Source organism: Eutrigla gurnardus, assembly GCF_963514095.1.
Source record: "Eutrigla gurnardus genome assembly, chromosome: 4".
Taxonomy (NCBI): domain Eukaryota; kingdom Metazoa; phylum Chordata; class Actinopteri; order Perciformes; family Triglidae; genus Eutrigla; species Eutrigla gurnardus.
In genome coordinates, this window is record NC_139918.1 from 31549356 (window position 1) to 31570473 (window position 21118).

Consider the following 21118-nt stretch of genomic DNA (forward strand, 5'->3'; position numbering starts at 1 on the left):
CTGTCGTTTTGATTCAGTCTCAGCCCGTAAAGATGTTGGATGACTTATTTTCACTCATCCCTCCATCCCTCCTTTCCTCCTTTCCTCCATCCCTCCTTCCCTCCATCCCTCCTTCCCTCCATCCATCCATTCCTCCATCCATCCTTCCATCCATCCCTCCTTCCCTCATCCCTCCTTTCCTCCATCCATCCTTCCCTACGTCCATCCTTCCCTCCATCCCTCCTTTCCTCCATCCATCCTTCCCTCCATCCATCCTTTCCTCCATCCCTCCTTTCCTCCATCCATCCTTCCCTACATCCATCCTTTCCTCCATCCATCCTTCCCTCCATCCCTCCTTCCCTCCATCCATCCTTTCCTCCATCCATCCTTCCCTCCATCCCTCCTTCCCTCCATCCCTCCTTTCCTCCATCCCTCCTTTCCTCCATCCATCCTTCCCTACATCCATCCTTTCCTCCATCCATCCTTCCCTCCATCCCTCCTTCCCTCCATCCCTCCTTTCCTCCCCTCATCCTCTGTCTATTCCTCCCTGCTTTTAAACATCGAGTCATTCATTTATTATGTGAATCAAAATAGAGCAATGACTCTTTGTCCCCATCTCCGCATGTCATTGGTCTAGAATGAATAATTCAGCCACCGTGGTTGAAGTTAGGATCAGGGGGAGAACAAAAAAAAGGAATTAGTCGGAGCCGCACTATTCAGGCTATTTCCGAACAGCAAGCTGTCAGCGCCTTTCCTGTAGCACTCACTTTCTTTCTTCTCCCGCTCTTCTTGCTCTCCATCATTCCTCCCACCAGCTCACTCGCTAGCACATAGAGATGGAACAGATTCTTCCTTCTTGTCTGTCCTTGGGAAGGACGTCCTACTGAGCAGATACGATGGAATCGGTGTTGTAGAAAGTCAGCCTCGTTCTTTGTGTGACTTTTGTATCTAAACTGTTTGGGTGTGTGATTTTTGCCCGTTCACGGGGCCCCCTTTAGAGTCTGTATTCGACGCACCAGACTGTCAGATTTGATAGCGTAACATGCAAAAGACAGTTTATTTTGGCAGCTTTCTCCTGAAATATGCCTTTGATCTCATTATTGGGAGCTTGAAGTCTCTCTCTTTGACTCTCATTCAATGTTTTCCGTTTCAGATGTGGAGTGACACTTATTGAATGCCCCCCAAAGACGTTCCACTAGCTCTCACTGCTTTTATACAAAGAGGAAGTCCCAGGGGAGAGGCTTTAAGTGCTTATCGCTTCACATCAGACGACCTGTTTAGGAGGCAAAATGGTGCCGCAGGAGATCCAGGACCATGAGAGGGTGCGACAGAGGCCACCGAGCGGTCAGCGGCCTACACGTCCATACGTGGTCTTCACACAGACACACACAAGCCGTGTGCACACATAAGGTCAATCACGCGCCTGGATACACACATGGATGCAGATGCACACTTGGATGATTATTCGAGGCCTCCTGGGGCATCATTGAAACTTTTCAGCCGTGACCTTGCTAGGAGGGGGAGAGGGAGCAAGATGGGCATTAGAGGGAGCGGAAACGAGAGAGTCCTTGAATTTTAACTGGATGCTCCCTGGGGAGAGCTCCCATCATCTCTGTGTGTCTTCAGTCCCACCGCTTCCTTTTCGGAGCTCAAGGACCCTGACGGCTCTGATTGTCTGTCGGGGGAGCTTGGCTGCCATCGCTCACACTCTCACTGCTTTTTGGGGAGAAAAATCGTTTGATGAACTATTGCAGCAAAGGGTTTCTCTTATCCGGTGTTACCGCTGGATAATGTCATTCCTTCAATGGTATGAATGTCACTATCGGGTATCAGTAATGTGATCGGGGTTCTAACTACATCATCCCGTTGGTAGTGTGTTTTTAAAAGGGGGTTTCTTGCGATGTCCATTTTATGTGGGCTATGATAACATTGCCCTGGTCAGGTTCATTGTTGAGAACTGAGAACATGCAAAACTCTTAGTTCAAGACATGTTTAATCCATATTATCTGTTGAGTAAATTCAACCACCAGGCTTAAGGCTGGACCAGCTGCTTACAGGACATATTTCTGGCAGAGCCCCGGGGAGTCCGACTCGTTTCCAGTGGCATCGTTTTATTTGAGCTGGGCGGTGGGAGGTTGAGAGGAACTGTGTCCTCTAGCACTGCACAGCTCACCATTCGCTTCATTTCATTTGGGTTCCACACATAAACACACACATACATCTACTTGAGGAAACACTGTCGTTCAAGAAACAAAAAAGAGTCCTTCGCTATTTTGCAGGACATGCACATACTTTGGTTTGAAAATAAACGTCCATCTATGACCTTGGAAACAGCAGCTGAATAAACTATCTAATTAGTGGTAGCTTTTTCAACGTATCACATGACCTTCAGGTCATGCTTGAGCTACTCCCTACCTGTCTTTTTTAAAGCCTATAGGTTTAATATAGGGTTATGGCATGACTATGAATCACAATGAACCATTTTTGCATATTGTTCTCGAGCTCTTTAAATCTAAGCTATTAATTTTCCTGAAACCAGGCAACCATTTCAAGCACTTTCTACCTCTCCATCGTCATCCTTTTAATCTGCAGCTCTCTTCTACTTTCCATCCTGTGTTCATCGTTGTACCGTCATCTCCCTTATTTGTTCAAACACTTTCATGACCTTTGAAGAAACTTCCTCCTCTGTGATCACACTGCTCCTCCTCCTCCTCCTCCTCGTTCTAATCCTCCTCCTCCTCCTCCTCACAGTAAGCTGTTTCTTATCACCACCGTGCTCTGCATTGTTTACAAACCCACCACAGTCGTATGTTTGTGCATGTGTGTGTATATATGGGGGTTTGTGTACTCCTGGGATCTCTGCTGAGGAGAGGATTCAGCAAATGTGACTATCACCCAATGTCCTGTGAAGCATCATTTTCTTACACACACACAGTCAGTATGCTCTGTTGGTGCTGTACCTCCACAAGCTGAACGGTTTATCAGTGCTCGGGGATTGACGCCTTTGTTTCCTGCAGTACAAAGGATTGGGCTCTCTCTCCCGCTGCATCTCCATCCTTGTCACTCTCCATTTCTCTCCCCATGTCATCCATTCCAGTTTTTTTTTCCGCCTTCACCTCTGTTCCTCTGTGTTTCACAACCCCCACTCCTTCTTTCTGCCCCTTCATCCCCACATCTGAAACGGCAGTGACTGCTCCCATTGGTTGCGCGGACAGAATCAGGAAAATGGGCAGCCAATAAGCTTCCGGGCTAACAGGGTCACTATTATCCATGAAGCACTGCAATTACTCTGCGGTCTACATCCCTGGCATGTATGCATATGCAATGCTTTCCCCCGTCCGTGTACGTTTGCTGCCCATTTCTACTGTATGTGAATATCCTGCCTGGGTGTATGCTTTATTACAACAGCTTGACTGGGAGTGAAAGGCCATGTTATATGCTTGGGGGATCATTTGATGTAAATTTTCCACATTTCTTTTGTGCAAGATCCAGTTTTAGCAAATATGATGATAAACTGCGTCAGAGTCTGTGTGCGATTAAACATAGATTTGGATCAGTTTATGCATTCAGGTCAAAGCTATGTACATATTCATTGTAATTCTCCCACATGTGAATCCGGCACCATGCTGTTCTTCAAAGACTGGGGATGGAAAGCTGTCACACTCCTCCCCTCCCCCTTCCTCCTCCAACTCATTCCTTTTCTCGCTGTTTACTTGCCACACAGATGGTTATATATTTGTACCAGTCAGTCAGTGAGTCTGTGTTCAGCTCTCCACTTTCTTCTTTGGACAAATGTGGCATTTCTCACAGTAAAATGCCTTTGAGTCGTCGTGTTTTAAAAACTAGGAATAACTAAAATACCACATTTCCTGTGTTATCGAGAAACATCAGGATTCCTGGGCATCTCTTCTGGTATCTGACTCAGTGTAACCTAATTTGCATCATTAGAGCCTCTCAACTGTGGAATAGCTTTGACCTTCCTCCATCATTGGTGACAGAGTGAGACGAGTCCCCCCCCCCCCCCCCCCCATTTCCCTCCTCGTTCATCCATTACACTCACTTCTTTCCTGTCCTCCATGTCCATCATCTCCTCCCTTGACACCCAAATCTATCAACTGTTCACATCGTGGTCATATTATGCAGCTCCACACTTATCTATTTCAATCTCCTCCCTTCCATTTCTTTTCATCACACTTCTTCCTGCAGTCGTTGTATTTGCAGCGTATATCGAGGAGGCGTCGGCTGTCTCGGTTTTAAATTCCCTGTTTGGCTTTCACCTATCTAACGAGCTGGAGAATTGAATTAATTTCTTTTCTTCTCGACACCAAAGGGATATAAAAAAACACACACACACTCATACACTCACAAACATGCACACACACACACACACACACTGAGCTGTACAGGGTGAAAAAGGGGCCGTTGCCTTTCAGGTGAGATGTCTCCAGGGAAATGCTTTCCTTAGCAGCAATCGCCCGGCTATCATCGTAATCCGCGGCTGCTCCGTGAGTGAGAAAAAGACGTGATTTCACTTCCCAATGACCAACCCTTGGGATTACCCCACCATTTTGTCATCTGGAAATTTAGAAATGAAATGAACTCCCCTCATATCCCATCTAGAGTCCGATAATCAGACGGTCCCCGGTTTGTCTTCTTTGGCAACAATATGAAACCTGATTTATCAGCATGATCCACACGATACTACTTGAGTACCACTGCTACCGCCGAGTATCCTGGGAGTACTTTACAAATGTGAGGAAATACCATCAAGTAAAGCTCACGGCGGTGACGAAGCTTTTTGGATGCATGTCTGAGATAATGAATGAGTCATCTCAATCCACGCCAGTAATAAGGCCACAGATCCCCACAAGGCAAGACTAATTCAGTCACATGTCAGACTGTGTGTCACTCACATTGATTGGTGTCTGCATGTGTGACATTTTTTTAGAGACGGGTCAAGTTTGATTAAGTGACTTTACCTCGCTACTATTCTTAACTCTTCCACCCTAACTTGCACATTTGCTAATAGTGTAATAATCTCGGCACTTGTTGGTTAATTACACCTCAGGATAAACAATTGTCACACAAAATTCTCCTGAATCCATTTTGGAAAAGCTATGTAAATGCAGGCTTATTTACGCACAGGCACAATTTGTGCAGCATTATGTAGCTTCAGTAGTGCATGTACCCGACTTAATGACTTGTAAGTCCTCTACCAGCTGGCTGGCGTCCAAACGTCTGATCTGCATAGCGAGCTCTCGGTCGTTCATGGAAACACACGACCGTGCACGTATAGCTATGTGGCACTTTGCTCTGATCTGAAAGGAGAACAACGAGGGATTTCTCTCTCCGTGTTTCAGGAATGTGGGAGTTGGGCTCTGTAGTTGCTCCGACCTGCTCGCTAATGAGCCAAAAACCCATGCTGGAGAACGGGACCACACTTGAAGTGGCGCTGCCATCTTCTCACTGCTGGATGCAGTTGAATGAAGCTACAATGTGAAACATGCTTGTCCCATACATGTGAGTCATCTCATTCAATGTAAGGACCTTAGTGTAGTCACGTGCATCTGATCAGAGCTGTCTGTGACGTAATGAGTTTAAGCAGACCTACATTTAGTGATAATGTGTGGGTGGCTTTTGTTGAGAGGTAAACCAATCCGTTCCTCTTTTAGCCCCGCCATTTCACTAATGTCTCCAGACTAAGCCGAAATGGAGATTTATGATAACGACGTAAACCCTGGACCTCCAGATCACATCGCTTCATTAAGAGTTGGAGGGTAAATAGCGTCGGTGGGTGCACCACGACTGAAAACTTATGGGTGTAACACCTGAGCAGAGACCATCTGTTTGCAGGCATCTAATAAGCTGGATTCCTGGGCCACCCACCCCGTTTGTTTACTACACTATATGTATCTGCGTGTGCGTTGGTGGGTGTCTGTTCATGTGTTCGTGCTCCCAGTAGGTGTAGCCGTGTGCTCAGGTTGGAGCCGGAGAAAAGCAGGTCAAAACACTGCGGGGTGGGAGAATCATCAGACGAGCTCCTGCTAATTAAACATGCCAGGCCTTTTGAGTAAAACAAGAGGATCCGTGTTGTGATCTGCCAATAAATGTGAGCGCCGACTGGAATCCTCGTTGCTTCAAATATATTACAAGTCAAGATGACCAGAGTTACTATTCTACTGTAGAGGGACATCAAATATTTATCGGCCTCTGCCCATTAAAATGTCCACTTACTTAAATATCTCAGCAGCTATCACATGGATTCCTGTTTGTATGGATATTCATGGTCCCCAGAGGATGAATCACCATAAGGTTTACTTTTGTGATTTTTCTTTTGGTGAAATAAAACACAAAATTGTAATCTGCCCAAAATATGTCCATCAGCATCAGCTGTACTTTGTTTAGTGCTAATTAGCAACGTTAGTAATTTATCCTGTGGGTGGTGAACCATTGGGACCTTCTTAGCATCATCATGTTAATATTGTCATTGTGAGCATCATTTAGCTCATTCCTCACACAGCTGTCAGCCTGGCTGTGGACTCCTTTGTTGGACTTTTGTTTTCTGTTTGGACCAGTTATGAATTCTTCTTGGTTTCTATTTTTACGAAGTTAATAGTTTCATGTAAATCCCAGTTGGCTGATGTTGGTATTATTCTGATGGTTTATAGTGAGGATAATGCAACCCTAAAACATGTTTCCATGTCATGTTGATGTTTGTTTTAATCGTGGTGAAATGCGTTGGCTTCTTGTCGAAGGAAAACGACTCAGACGTGAAGCACTTTGAGTCGGAGGATGAGAAGAAGCATTCTGACAGGACTGGGTATCTGAGGGGTCAGATCAGGTCAGCATCCCACATTTTTGACACCAGTCATGTGCATGTAGGTGCACATACTGCATGTCACTGGGAAAGTTGTAATATTTTTTAATATAATTACGTGTCTAATCTTTTTGTGTGTTTGTTCAGTACGGGTCAGTAATGCAAGGCTGCCACAGAACAGCAACGGAGATGTGACACGACTGCGTTACAGATTCAGAGATGTTTGTTCTACTTTTGAGAGGGTTTGAAGTGACGCGTTGGATGTTGCGGTGTTTTGTTTTCGCCCTGTAATCCTACCATCCCTCTGTGGATATTCATCACAACTGTCAAACACAGGACGCTCTTCAGCTGTCAGATTAAACCCTGAAAGAAAAAGACGAGATAACAAAGACAGAGGGAGAAGGAGAGAGAGGGAGTGTAGGATTCCATTTTAATCTATTTTTGGGAGCGCAGGGGATTTCACATAAAGGTTGAAATACCAATGCTGTGAAAGCTGAGACGCTGAAAAATGGGAGCGCTGAGTTTTGTGATCAGAAATACTTTTTATCAGTTGTCATTTTTGACGATTGTCAGTTATTATTCTAATCCGACTGGCTAGACTGGAGCAACGGCAACAGGAAAGATGGTTGTGGTTCCTTTCAGTGAGTGTTTGAGCAAAGCGTTTCTCTTTCTGGTCTCGTTTGCAGCGAGCACAGAGAAAAATAATTACTGCAGGAAAAAAAGGATATAAAGATACTATCACTTCAGAGGATTGAAGCCCACACACACACACACACACACACTTCATTGATGTTTGTCATGGATTTGATGCTCTGGACTGCACAGCACTGTTGCTCATTATGACAGAGGAGAATAACAAAGCCGGTATTGAGTGGGAGCAAAATCAAGCAGGGAACAAAGTAACACAAGACATCAAAGATGTGAAGCAAAAACATTGTGTCTCTCTCAATATGCATGTACTCAGTGACAGATTTGATGCCACATCTTACCCGACGAAGTACGGTGGGCACAGCAAAGGCAGCCACATTTCCATACCCATCAACAGTGAGTCAGATACTAGCCGCATTTCCATTTACATATTTTGAGGCTTGAAGAAGTATTAGAAAGATGAATTACGCTCGCTTGAGGTGGTTAATGCGTTAAATTTGCCAAATAAATTCTGATGTCCGGCGTCTCCTCCGTTATTCCCGTAGATGACGTCTTCATCTCCATCTTCCAGCATGAAACGTGACCAATAGGTCTGACAGGAAAGAGCCATTAAAACTGAAACAAATCCCTGAAGATCTTGCTCCATTTTTCTCTGAGATGAGTTAGAATATCAAGTCAACTTTCTTTGTAACGTTCCAATCGACTTCACATTTGTGTGGAAATCCCAAATTGATTATTGTGTGCAAATTTCATAATAATCACTGATTAATTGCCTCCATTTTTAAGGGTCCGATGCCTGGGACTCGTACTTTGAGTCATTTCTGCTGCGTAATTCAGTGAAACTGATCCGGATCAAAGTTATCAGTGTCAACGGATTTGCCAGTCAGACTCCCCGCTGTGGTCGGCGCCTCTCACCGACGGCTTGGTTGGTGAAGTTCAAAGTAAAAACGTGACATGTGACACACACACACACACACACACACACGCAGAGGGATGAAACGACCTTTCTAATCCACTTAGTGTTGTCTACCTTCTACACACTCCAATGCAGACAGCTCCTGTCTGGAAGCACCGACATTGTGTGTGTGTGTGTGTGTGTGTGTGTGTGTGTGTGTGTGTGTGTGTGTGTGTGTGTGTGTGTGTGTCTGTGTGTCTGTGTGTCTGTGTGTGTGTGTGTGTGTGTGTGTGTGTGTGTGTGTCTGTGTGTGTGTGTGTGTGCGTGTGTGTGTGTCTGTGTGTGTATGTGTGTGTGTGTGTGTGTGTGTGTGTGTGTGTGTCTGTGTGTCTGTGTGTGTGTGTGTGTGCGTGTGTGTGTGTGTGTGCGTGTGTGTGTGTGTGTGTGTGTGTGTGTGTGATTTATTTAAGTATGATGAAGCACACAGTTTTTTGGGTGCGGGTGTTTGTTGAAGTCATTTGAGGACCAGAACTTTCCCCTTTTAATGAACAAGCAGCACAGAGTTCTTAAAAGACATTGGGTTTGTTGTCTTGTGGGGTTTTATCTTGGCTTGTTTTAGCTTTTGTTTATTGTGTTCTTGTTCCTCTGTGGCTGTCAGGCATTGTTCTCGATGCACTGTGCATCCTCCTCTGATGTTCGGTTTCGGTGTGATTTTGGCTTTGAAGCAGTTGCCGAACAGAGGCTGGTGATTGGCTCCCACAGCTCATGCCCCTTTTCGATAACTAGCTCTCGGTATTGGTTTGCTGTGCTACTCGGGGAAAGATGCAGACAGACCGACATCATCTCAGCGAAATCACAGAGATCTGTCAAGTATTTTGGGATCACCCAGTTCGAGTAGGAACAGGATGGTGGGATAAGTCAGAAAAGTGTGTCTGGTTTCGTGAAACATCATCTCATGTACAAGGAGAGAAGCAGTCACCGTCGGAGGGGTGATGCTTCCCCAAAGGATGATGAAATGTGTGTGTGAGCCTCTCACTTTGCTGCAGACTCAAGTTCTCAGGAGTATATGAGGGGATTGAGAGCGACGGTGTTAACTTTGCATTCTCAGCTCAGCAGCTTGGGTCCATGTTTATCTGTGGCTCAGAGGTAGAGCGAGTCGTCCAATCGGAAGATGGAAGGTAGTTTGATTCTGGGCAAGAAACTGAACCCGAGGCTGTGCCATCGGTGTGAATGAGTTGGATTCTGATGGGCAGGTGGCTCCTCTGCCATCAATGCAGCCTGAGTGTAGTTTAAAGTGCCTTGAGTGATGGGGAAGGCTAGAAAAGCACGACAGAATTATAATTAAAATGCTTTTAAGAGCTATTTTATGTTTGTCTTGTTCTTCACTCTTTTTATTCAGACTTGCAGCAAAATGTCAGAGAAACCTTTAAAGAGTAAATATAGACAGAAAAGCTTTGCTCTGCCGCCCCCTCTGTCTGTAGCTTAGTGCACCTGTAACCGCATCCAACCATGATGTCACGGCGTCCTGGACTACCCGTCTACATGACCACAGGATTTTTAGGGGGTGTTCATCAGTATTTACCCCTCATCTTCCCGGTCTCCTGAGTGAGAACTCTTCTTCCACCACAACCTCTTTATACTGCCGTTACTTGTACTACTAAATTGTTCTGCCAGAAGCCTTCCGGCTAGCTAACTATTGCTAAATTAACTAGCACATTCAACTCAATGAAATTATCGTTTGAATACTGGATATTTCATTTGCTTGTCGAATGAAGCAATACTGCAACAGTCAAGTTGACTGTTTTTGGCTCTAATCAGATAAAGGTCAAGCCAGGCAGCATGTGGGTCTCGATCAGGTCACGCTCGCTGCCTCTGTGACTCAGTTATGAGAGGAAGATGATGCAGCTACAGGAGGATAGCATGGAAACAGAGCTCCTTCATGAGTATCCTCCCGTTGCACCGCTGCCCGCCGAACGGATGTCCGCTTTGAAAACGCTCAGTTCAGCTGGTTTATGGTCACTGGGTGTTGCTGTAATGGCGTTCATGATGACAAGTTGATCCTGCCCATTTTCTTTCCGTTGCAGTTTTTATTCATATGTTTGATTTTGTTCACTATGGGGATCCTGCTCTGTGATCCACCACCCCGGACTTCTTCCATTTCCCCCCTAATTATGTTGTGATGACAGTTTTCCTTGTTATCATTGAGGGCGTTGTTGTTTTTGATTGTTATGATCTAGAAGTTTATTATACTTGCGCGTTAAACAAAGAATTTTCATGTCAAACTTGGAGGAGTCTCTGCTTTGAACAAATATTCCACAGTTGTCCTCCGCCAGCCGTCTTCCCCTTCTCTCCCCCGTTTAGTGCAGCTGTATTAGACAGCTGCTAAGCTCTGATCCACACTTGACTTGGGCTTAAAATCGAGTGACTAAGCACAGATTTAATATTGGACTTATAGCTACTTAGCAATGGAAAGCACAAACTGTCAGCTTTCCTCTGAAAAGTGAAAACTTGTCAAGTTGCACCTCGGTTGGTTTGCAACAATAACATGTAAAAGCTCTCTCTTATAGCCCACTGACTGCTCGATGCGCTGCTAAATTCTAAGAGAGGTTTTTAGTGTGGTGGTGGCCGGGTCAGTGTGTGTGTGTGATTGAGGAAGCGGAATATCTATATCTATATGATGACCTATTTGTGGTCAGACATACTGCCACACAAATACACACCAGACAATGACAAATCAGGTGAAACAACCAGAGTTTGAGACGTGTGTGTGTGTGTGTGTGTGTGTGTGTGTGTGTGTGTGTGTGTGTGTGTGTGTGTGTGTGTGTGTGTGTGTGTGTGTGTGTGTGTGTGTGTGTGTGTGTTTGCACATGGATGTTGTTCCCCAACATCTGTTCATTAGGTCAGCTATCTAGAAGGTAATTATTTTTAGCTTCTGGCAGATGGCTCTCCCATTCTTCTCCACGTTCGTCCCTAGACAGCTGGCCAGCGGCAGGATTTGTCAGGATCGTTGTTGGATTTGCCACAGCTATTGCCTCGGCATCTGGCAAGAGTTAATTTACAGTTAGTGCTGTGAATTTGGGGACTCCTAGTGTGACGTGTATTGGCTGTCCAGGTGCAGGAACAAGCTGCAAGACTCAACCTGAGCACTTTTGAAGCAGGATAATGACACAAGCTGCTGATGAAACCACCTGCTGCAACATTACTAGGACAGCTACATCCTCGCTGTTTGCCATGGGAGTGACAGTTAAGTGTGTTTATTTGTGTGCACACTGCACTCCTCTGGGTCTACGTGTTCAATGAAGTGTGTGTGTGTGTGTGTGTGTGTGTGTGTGTTTTAAAGATTGCTGCCCGTCCTTGAGTCCGGCAGTGAGGACCTTGTCTTCCTCCACGATGTCAGCTCACTGATTCATGCTGCGACTCTGCCACTGATCCGTAGGATGACTCTCGGGGGGGACGGGCTGCATCCATCACACCAGCTAGGAGCTCTCTTCTCTGCCATAGACACTATATATGTGTCTGTGAGAGACCTGGATGTATACTACATTAGCATACAAGGCATACTTAATCGTATATTTAGTGTACATACAGATTGCGTATGTAATATGCCATTTCGAACACCTTTCAGCATATTAGCATCCTAACGTTCACAAATGAGCAATATACACCTGAAGATTATTGCCCTGACGATGGTGCTGATGAAAGGTCAGGGGATAAAGGTTTTTATAAAACATCCTCAGGGGACTCCGATGTTTCATGGAAATCCATCTCAACAATTGCAGAGAGGTTTCACTCAACTTCATGCTGGCATTAGAGGAAAGGTCAGGCTATCACCCGAGTCGCCCTCTGGGCACCATCAGTGTGGGAGTAAAAGGTGCAAGAACGAGGAAATATCATGTCAGTGCCACAAAAAATGATCCAGCTGCTGCAGGGATGCAGATGCTAATCTTGTTTGAATTCTTTCTCATAAATGGCTCGTTATTTTTCAGAACATCTGTATACTCCTGTTTGTTTCTCTCCTGGGCTGCTCTCCACGGAGACGCTGAGGTTTGCCGCTATGTTGTTGTGGTCATGGTGAGTTGTTGCTGGTTGATAGTGCGCGGATGAGTTCGCTGCTGAGAACTGGGTCAGCAGCCTCCCTCTGCCTGTGTTTTGTCTCCCAGCGAACGGGGAAAATGGTGCCAGATTTCAACCAGATCCTTCAGATATGGGATCTGTTTTTTCACAGACCTGTCAAGGAACCGTGGGACTTCTCCAGACTGAGGCTTTGGAGAGGAGACGAGCAAATCTCGAGTGTTGTGTGCGGAGAATTTACATCTGTTATCATTTAGATTTAGCTTAAATCCCATTTCATCCTGTTTGATCCAATTGATGCCAAAGCATTGAAACAGTCAGACATGATTAGGCGTTCAAGAGGCTGTTTTCCAAATCCAACTTTAATAAAACACTCGAGGCAAAGCCCAGCGAAGAGAGAATGGCAACTAACTCTTTAAACTGTGTCTGACTCTGAACACTGCCCATTAAACACAAACCCATGTATTATTAATAGGTTGGGCTCTGCCTTCCTCCAGTATCCCAGTGCATGTTAGCATGATACTCCTCGGCTGTGATGATATATGCTCTCTTATTTACGCTTCATCTGTAAAACAAACAAAGAAATATTGAAGAGTTAAAGATCTGGGCTTTCTGGTGAGCCTTTCTACACTTTGCTCTGTTGCCACACACACGTTTTTTATCGTTAACACACACTGCTAACTAGATGGACGCTGCGTTACGTCACTGATTCTAATGCCAGGTGCTCTTTGACTGTCTCTGGGTTGAAAACGGTGTGTGGGAGTGATGACAGGTTGCCTGAAGGAATATTAAAGCACGAGTGATTCAGTCCCCGCGCAAGAAGGACCAAAAGGCGTTTTTAATTCATACCCATCAAAATGCCACGTCCTACGCACACATGCATCAGCACGCACCTGATGCAACACGTCATGCCACTGGAGTACACAATCACTTCAACACCTTAGTTCTCTTCATGTTCCATAGCGTTCATGGCTTCCAGGCAAACTGTGCATGTTGGTTGTGCTCGGTCTTTTTTTCTTTTCTTTTTTTTTGCATGGTGATAATTAATTCATTTGTTTGTCAAAATGGAGCAAGGAGAGTGGAGGAGATGCAACATGCATGAATGGAGCTGGAGCAGGAAGCTCCCTCACATCCCGGTGTCCTACTTCTCCAACTGAAACAACAGATGAATAAGTGAAGATCGTCTTAAATATCTTACATGGATCCGTGTTCCTGTAATGGGTCTCATCAGTTGTATTTTAATGCCGCGTCGTGATATGTCTCGAATCTCCACAGCCTTCGTTATAATATTACTTAAACTGCAGGAAACATTGATAATTTACAGCCTTGTGGATGTAATTTTTATGAGCCTGGGGGATGATTTTTGTCACATCCTCTCCTCCTAGTATCATTCATTAATTCTCATATGTTTCTATTTCTCCACTCTCTCTTTGCTTCTTTCCCCCTCCTCTCTTCCCTCTGTCTCGTCTTGCAGGGTGCACTGACCCTGCCTGTGACAGGCGAGGAGTCAGAGGACCAGGGCCATGACTGGCTCTCCTGGCCCTGGTGGGCGTGCCTTAGTGCCATGGCCGAGGATGTGGCGATGGGTCCTGGCTGCTTCTTTGGTTGCCATGATAACCTTGACGCTGCCAGGAAGTAGCCAGGCCTGTCCGCCACGGTGCGAGTGCTCGGCTCAGCTGAGGTCGGTGTCGTGCCAGCGGCGGCGTCTCACCAACATCCCAGAGGGAATCCCAACGGAGACGCGACTTCTGGACCTCAGCAAGAACCGGATCCGCTGGGTGCAGGCAGGTGACCTAGCCCCGTACCCGCGGCTGGAGGAGGTGGACCTCAGTGAGAACCTCATTGCCACATTAGAGCCCAATGCCTTTGCCACCCTCCAGAGTCTTAAAGTGCTGAAGTTAAGGGGAAACCAGCTGAAGTTAGTGCCCATGGGGGCTTTCGCCAAGCTGGGCAATCTGACCAGCCTGGACCTGAGCGAGAACAAGATGGTGATTTTATTGGACTACACCTTCCAGGATCTGAGGAGTCTGAAACATTTGGAGGTGGGAGATAACGACCTGGTTTATATCTCTCACAAGGTAAGCTCTCCTGCATCCTGTGTGTACCATCCCTATGTGACTAATGGTGAACTGGAGAACCTTATGTCCTTCAAAAGGAACAGCACATAAAAACGTAAAAAAATGGCCCAACATACCATAATTGTTTAGCGTAATTCTGATATAGAGTCGACCATCTGGGACTAATCTTTGTATGAATGTTACCGGCCTCTAATCAGACTCTTCTGTCCTCTCCCTACAGCATCTATAGTTTTCACTTTTTGTGTAACCACTGTGTAGCTTTACAGCCACAACACAAGCCGGCTCTACCCCTTCTGGAAATGAATCGAAAAATATATGTATATTTTTTTGTTATTACATGAGTTTTTGGGCACTTTTCCCAGGAACCACAAACAATGCAAAACATATAATGATAAAACTATCTAATAGTCATTATGTAGTAACGTTCACGTCTGCACATCATGCATACATGTCAAATAAATCAAATGTACTTTATCTTCCTGACTCCCAGGCATTCTCTGGGCTGTTGGGGCTGGAAGATCTAACGATAGAGCGCTGCAACCTGACATCCATCTCTGGCCAGACGCTGTCTTATCTGCGCAGCCTGGTCACCCTTCGACTCCGTCACCTCAGCATCACTGCCCTGGAGGACCAGAACTTCCGCAAACTCTCAAACCTGCAAGGTCTGGACATCGATCACTGGCCGTACCTGGAGTACATCTCCCCTCTTAGTTTCCAGGGACTGGATCTCCACTGGCTCTCCATCACCAACACCAACATCACCTCCGTCCCCTCCGCTTCATTCAAGAACATGGTGCACCTCACCCACCTCAATTTGTCCTACAATCCCATCAGCACACTGGAGCCCTGGGCCTTCAAAGACCTGTTGAGGCTGAAGGAGCTCATCATGGTAAACACCGGGTTGATGACAGTGGAGCTCCATGCCTTCGGAGGCCTTCGACAGATCCGGGTCCTCAACTTCTCCTCCAACGACCTGCAGACTCTTGAAGAGGGCTCCTTCCACTCTGTCAACAGTCTGGAGACCCTCAGAGTGGACGGGAACCCCCTGATATGTGACTGCCGTCTCTTGTGGATCCTGCAAAGACGCAAGACCCTCAACTTTGACGGCAGAGTGCCGGTGTGTGCGGGGCCGGTGGAGGTGCAAGGGGTCAGCCTCAGCGCCTTCACCGATTCTGCACTCTTCGACCACTTTACATGCCAGAAGCCTAAGATACGCAACCGTAAGATGCAGCAGGTAATGACGATAATTACATTTACATTTACATTTACATTTACATTTACATTTAGGTCATTTAGCAGACGCTTTTGTCCAAAGCGACTTACAATAAGTACATTTGTCAAAAGAAGGAAACAAGGAAACCACAACGAATCATTGCCGATAAAGTAAGAGCTAAAAGTAGAACAAGTGTTAGGTCCTCATCTGAGTAAACTAGTAGTTCATTTAGGTTTAACGTCCCAGTCGGCAACATGTTTTTGATCATATTCACCGACGCCGACGCTATGCTCCGATAGAACAACATAAATCATCCGGTTTTAGAAAAAAAAACACGCCTCTACGTGCACGTAGAGCCTGATCTCTGGGAGCTGATCTAAGGGAGTTCAAAGGGCACGGAGTCAAGGGGGAGGAGCTCGGTGGTCGTGGGGGAGGAGCTCGGTGGTCGTGGGGGAGGAGCGTGAGAGTTGGAAACATTCCAAATCTGACTGCCCTCGATCTGCCGGACTTGCCGACTGGGACTTTAATATTAAACATCAATAAATACTCATGTGTTGATTTACCAAACTGCTTCTGCAGCACAGAATACGTTCTGTGACACTGCCGGATTGTGTTCATATACTGTTGGTTTTCTCACTCTTGCATTTATCAGTTTGTCTCCTTTCCTCCACCTCCCACAGGTGATCGCTCGTGAGGGCCAACCGGTGAGTTTTCTGTGCCGGGCCGAAGGAGACCCTGCACCTGCTATCATCTGGATCTCTCCACAGCGCAGACGGATCACAGCTAAGAATTCAGGGCGCATTACCGTTCTCCCTAGCGGCACCCTGGAGATCCGCTACGCTCAGCTCACTGACAGCGGAACATACATCTGTATCGCCAGCAACGCCGGCGGCAATGACACCTACTTTGCCACGCTCACAGTGCGTAGCCTACCACTCGATGCCGCCTCAGCCTTTTTTCTCAACCGCTCACTGTACGGTGGCGAGTTCTTCAACGACACAAATCTGAACAGCACGCGCGTTTTCCTCAAGTTCACCTTGGACCTGACCACCATCTTGGTCTCCACGGCGATGGGTTGCATCACCTTCCTGGGAGTGGTCCTCTTCTGTTTCCTGCTGTTGTTCGTGTGGAGCCGGGGACGCGGCCAACGCAAGAACAACTTCACAGTGGAGTACTCCTTCCGTAAATCTGAGCCCGTCACGGGCGGCGCCTCGGGAGCGACCAGGAAGTTCAACATGAAAATGATATGAAACAACGCAGCCAGGGGTCCCTCGGGGGAGGCATGAGCACGTCCCAAAAACGTGTTTGACACACGCAAACGCACACAGCGGCTGACTCGCAAAGAAGCGCCAAAGCACAATATAAGTTCCTGTCTATTGGCTCTATTCCAAATTGAGTGTCCACATCCAAACCGGAGCCGAATGAAAACAAAATGACCTGATCTCTTTGTCTCTCAGTAGTTTTATTTAGCTTGTGGTGAAAAGCCCTGTTTGAATGATACTGTAAAAAAGAATCTACAGTATTGATAGATGTGAAAGAGGGACTCATTGTCCATGCTTGATAAGAATAATAAGGTTAAGAATTATAAGGAAATTGGCATGATTATTGAGCTGTGGGATACCGATAGCCCTGTTTCTCTGTTACTTTAATGAGGTGATGGAAAAGATATCCTCTTTCATTTAAATTTCCCTTTACTGTATTCTGTGCAGTCGGGGATTTTAAAAGAAATGTGGTAGAGGGAGATCTGGCTATCGTCCAGTCCTACATCGTGTAGCTCTGCTCTTCAAAAGTCGGCCTTGGAAAGAATCGTGCCTGTAGAAATGCAGCTGAGAGTTAAATTCTAAGGTCATACCACCGAATCAAACAAACTGTTGAAAGACCGTTTAAATCTGTTCTTCTCTAGAACATAAACAGCAGGTTCTTCATAAGAATGATCATATGTCAAGCTTAAAGGCTGTAAAATAATGATCTGATAGTGGACCGTTCACATAAATGACAAATAGACAAAAAGATTTGGCTTTTTCTTCTTTGTGAAATTTTTGCGACAAAGTTTGCTGTGTGAGTTTGGGACGAGCGCACTGGCCGAGAGCTGCCGTGGCTGCCCGCCGCCTGGTGGGTTTGGTTAGGAAGTCAAGTCCAGCAGGCGCAGGCAGCCACTGTAACCAGCAGCCAACACACTAGAGAGCAATGAGGGGAGTGGTGGCCGCAGGAGGGTGGGGGGTCGAAGGGAAGACTCCCAATGCTCTCTCCTCACCACGAGAGGGTCGACCGGCCGGCCTCCACTCACTGCCCCTGCCCTCTGCTGTGTTGGTGGACGCCCGACTTTCCCAGCGCTGCCGGGGGGGAGCAGCCCCGAGAGTTGGGTCACACTCAGAGGCAGAGAGAGGACACACTGTTAGACCGCTGGGAGTCTTCAAATCAACACATTCATTCTAGGAGTGAAAAAAACACATGTATGGCACCTTTTCTCAGGAGAAGTGAAACAACCATCTCCAGTGTGAGTCAGCACACATGTACGCTCTGATCAGATATAACATTCCAGCAATACTACATGTAGAGCCATAAAGTCAACATGAATTAACTGTAAATGATTGATTGTTAATGATTTGATTGAAGAAACAAAGCCATAGTATGTAGGTTGCTTTTTTTATATAGCGTGCCTGTGTGCATGATTCACTTATATATATATATATATATATATATATATATATATATATATAATTATTGCTACTGCCATCTTACAAGCTGGTGTGATGATCACAAGACCATCTGCTGTCGCTGGTTGCACTCCCTAACACACACACACACACACACACACACAGAGAGAGAGTGGTAAAACCTCCTCAAGGTTACTAGGGTTGATAGGAACAACAGTCACAGTTACATAAACATACACATTGATGAAGTGCCACAGCAAAGTATGACACTGACTGCTCGCTCTCTGTCTCTGAGACGGTCGGTGCACGAATGTCTCTGCCCCCCTAGCCCAGTGCATCCCCCCTCCTCACCCAACCCCCCCACACACACCCCCACTGGGTCCTCCTTTGGGAGGGGTCCCTGGCTGGAGACGAGGATTAAAAATGTAAATGAAGTCGTGTTAACCCTACCCACGCCATGTGCATTGTATAGTGGAGAGTAGTACTGTGGTTTTAAAAAAAGAAGAGAAAAACACTTTCTTTGAAGTCTTCTGTTGCTCCTTCTTTGTCCTTGTTATTTTCCTCAGTTGTTTTTCCCCGTGACCTTTTGGCTGTTTAGCGTTCTGAAGTTCCCCCGTCCTCCGTGTGGGACCGTTCTGTTCTCACCACCATAACGTTCCCTCACTATTCAGGCCTTGTGCACATCAACTGGAACCCGGCATCGAGAAACAAGTCATAAACCAAAGCAGAGGAGCAACCTGGAGTCATGCACCAGCTTTATGTGAGTTATTCTGTAGTTTACAGTTGCCTAAATTATCCAGAGATTTACTCATGACGATGCTCTTACATTGAGATCAGCTGGTTAATATTTTCACACTAACAGCCAGGTAACTCTTGCACAGATAACCTACAAAACCAATAGCTAACTTAGCTATTAAGCTAACTTCATAGCTAACAACTGATACCGTGCTAATATATAACTTGTTCAAAGCGAAGCGTTAAAGGAGGTTTTCTCATTTTAAACGGCATGAATTCTACTAACTCTGAAACCAATGGCTTAACGTTAAATATCAGCTGTTCCACCGCTGCAGCTGTACGGGGGCCCAGAAGCTCTCAGGGGCCCAGAAGCTCTCATCTCGACAGATGTTTTGCAGCCGGGCCCTCACAGAGATTTCTGGGTAACTATTGACGGTGCTTTGATGGCGATCCAAGTTTACTTTAACACTTGTAGGCTTCTGTCCACGGTGCTGGTCGGTGGCTGCTTTGCTGTCTGGAGCGGTTATTTGTGCACAAACAGGCATGCGCTTAATTTCTGGGATTGATAAAAATAATTTCCCTTAGTTCCCAGTATAACAGTGTTATACTGCTGTCTGAAAACATCGTTCTATGTAAGCAGAAATAGAATAAAATCATATATTTTACGTGGCCGTTAAATTTAATATAATCTGCATTTTGCTTATAAAGTAATTGATGTGTGCAATATTTAATACTGTAAACAGTTGGAAACTACTATCTAAACCTACAGCACCGTTAAAAGATGAGTTTTAATTTACAAATAATTTGGAAATAAATAGAAACACAAACTCAAAAAGTTTTGCTAAACAAACTGTGCCAGCTCCCGTTTTGTCCCATGTGAGGCGTGATGAAACCCTGGCTTCTGTGTCAGGATGAATAACTCAACAGCTGTTAAAGATTCATGAGGCCGAATGAGAATAGATGAACACGGTTCTTTTCCTTTCTTTTTTTTTACACCACCGTTAACAGTTGTCTGCGGCCGACCATTATTGTGTGGAGAACAGAACGCCGCCTGCACGGATGTCTCCTCTCCCTGAGCCAACCCTTTTGAGTTTCCATTCCCTGGTATTTCTCAGTGAACTCTAGGTTTAGAAGACAGTGAGAATGTCTGTAGTGATTGTCGATGGTGTTATCGTGCAAACATCCATCACAAATGTAAGCGTAGATGAGGGCGTGTTATGTTTTCTTATCTCCTCCCTCCCTCTCTCTACCGCCGCCCCGCCCTCTTCCTGTCCCCACCCCCTAACATGTGCGACCCTCGTTGTCCCTGTTCACAGTATTAGGCTGGATTATGGTTGTGTGGTAGTAGACACGTGTTCTGTGTGGTCGGTGAGTCGGTGTTGTCCTGTTATGATTTGGAGCTCCTTGTGACGCCATCGAACACGGAGCGGTGATCCGATCAGTGGACACAAAAAGATGAAAGGGGTGACCCAGGTTCCCTGAAATCACAAAAACATTGGTTCCCATTTCACGCCCGACTCATTCCTGGAAAAAAAACAGCATTTTTGGAACTGTCCCACGCTGCACAGTGCCACTCTGGGATCTTTCTCCGGATATGAAACCCCACGGACTGTACTGTATGTATTTTATCTGATGATATCTTATCACGCTTTAACTGACAAATGTAAAAAAAAAAAAAAGGGTTTGGGTTGATTTTAATACTGTGACTATGAGCCTACACTCACTTTCTGCCTATGTGGTTCATCAAGGAAGCAGCTCATCTTCATGGTTGGTCAGGGTTCAGAATAAGTGCTCGGGTCTCTTCGAGCCCCTTGAAAGCTAAAGGAGGCTTAAAAAAATGTTTCCCCCAGCTTCAATGTTGTGCCAGAGATCCATTATCAAAGAGTTTAGAAATGCATTAAACATGTTAATTGATCAACACTTTGCCAAACAAAGGTGCCAGTTCACACTGACTCGCAGCCAAGCCGCTGCCTGGCTGACAGATTCTCTGTGTTTGTAGATACGAGTGGAGCTTGAGCTTGATTC

General features: G+C 45.8%; 1 protein-coding gene across 1 annotated transcript in view; it reads left to right on the plus strand.

Annotated features, from left to right (window-relative positions):
* Positions 1-18870, plus strand: part of lingo3b (leucine rich repeat and Ig domain containing 3b) — a 27420-nt gene extending 8550 nt beyond the window's left edge. The window contains exons 2-4 of the mRNA XM_084007155.1: positions 13885-14488; positions 14979-15722; positions 16382-18870. Coding sequence (XP_083863281.1) covers positions 13934-14488; positions 14979-15722; positions 16382-16951 — 1869 coding nt within the window. The 5' untranslated portion in view covers positions 13885-13933 and the 3' untranslated portion in view covers positions 16952-18870. The remainder of the gene's footprint in view (positions 1-13884; positions 14489-14978; positions 15723-16381) is intronic.
* The last annotated feature ends 2248 nt before the right edge of the window (positions 18871-21118 follow it).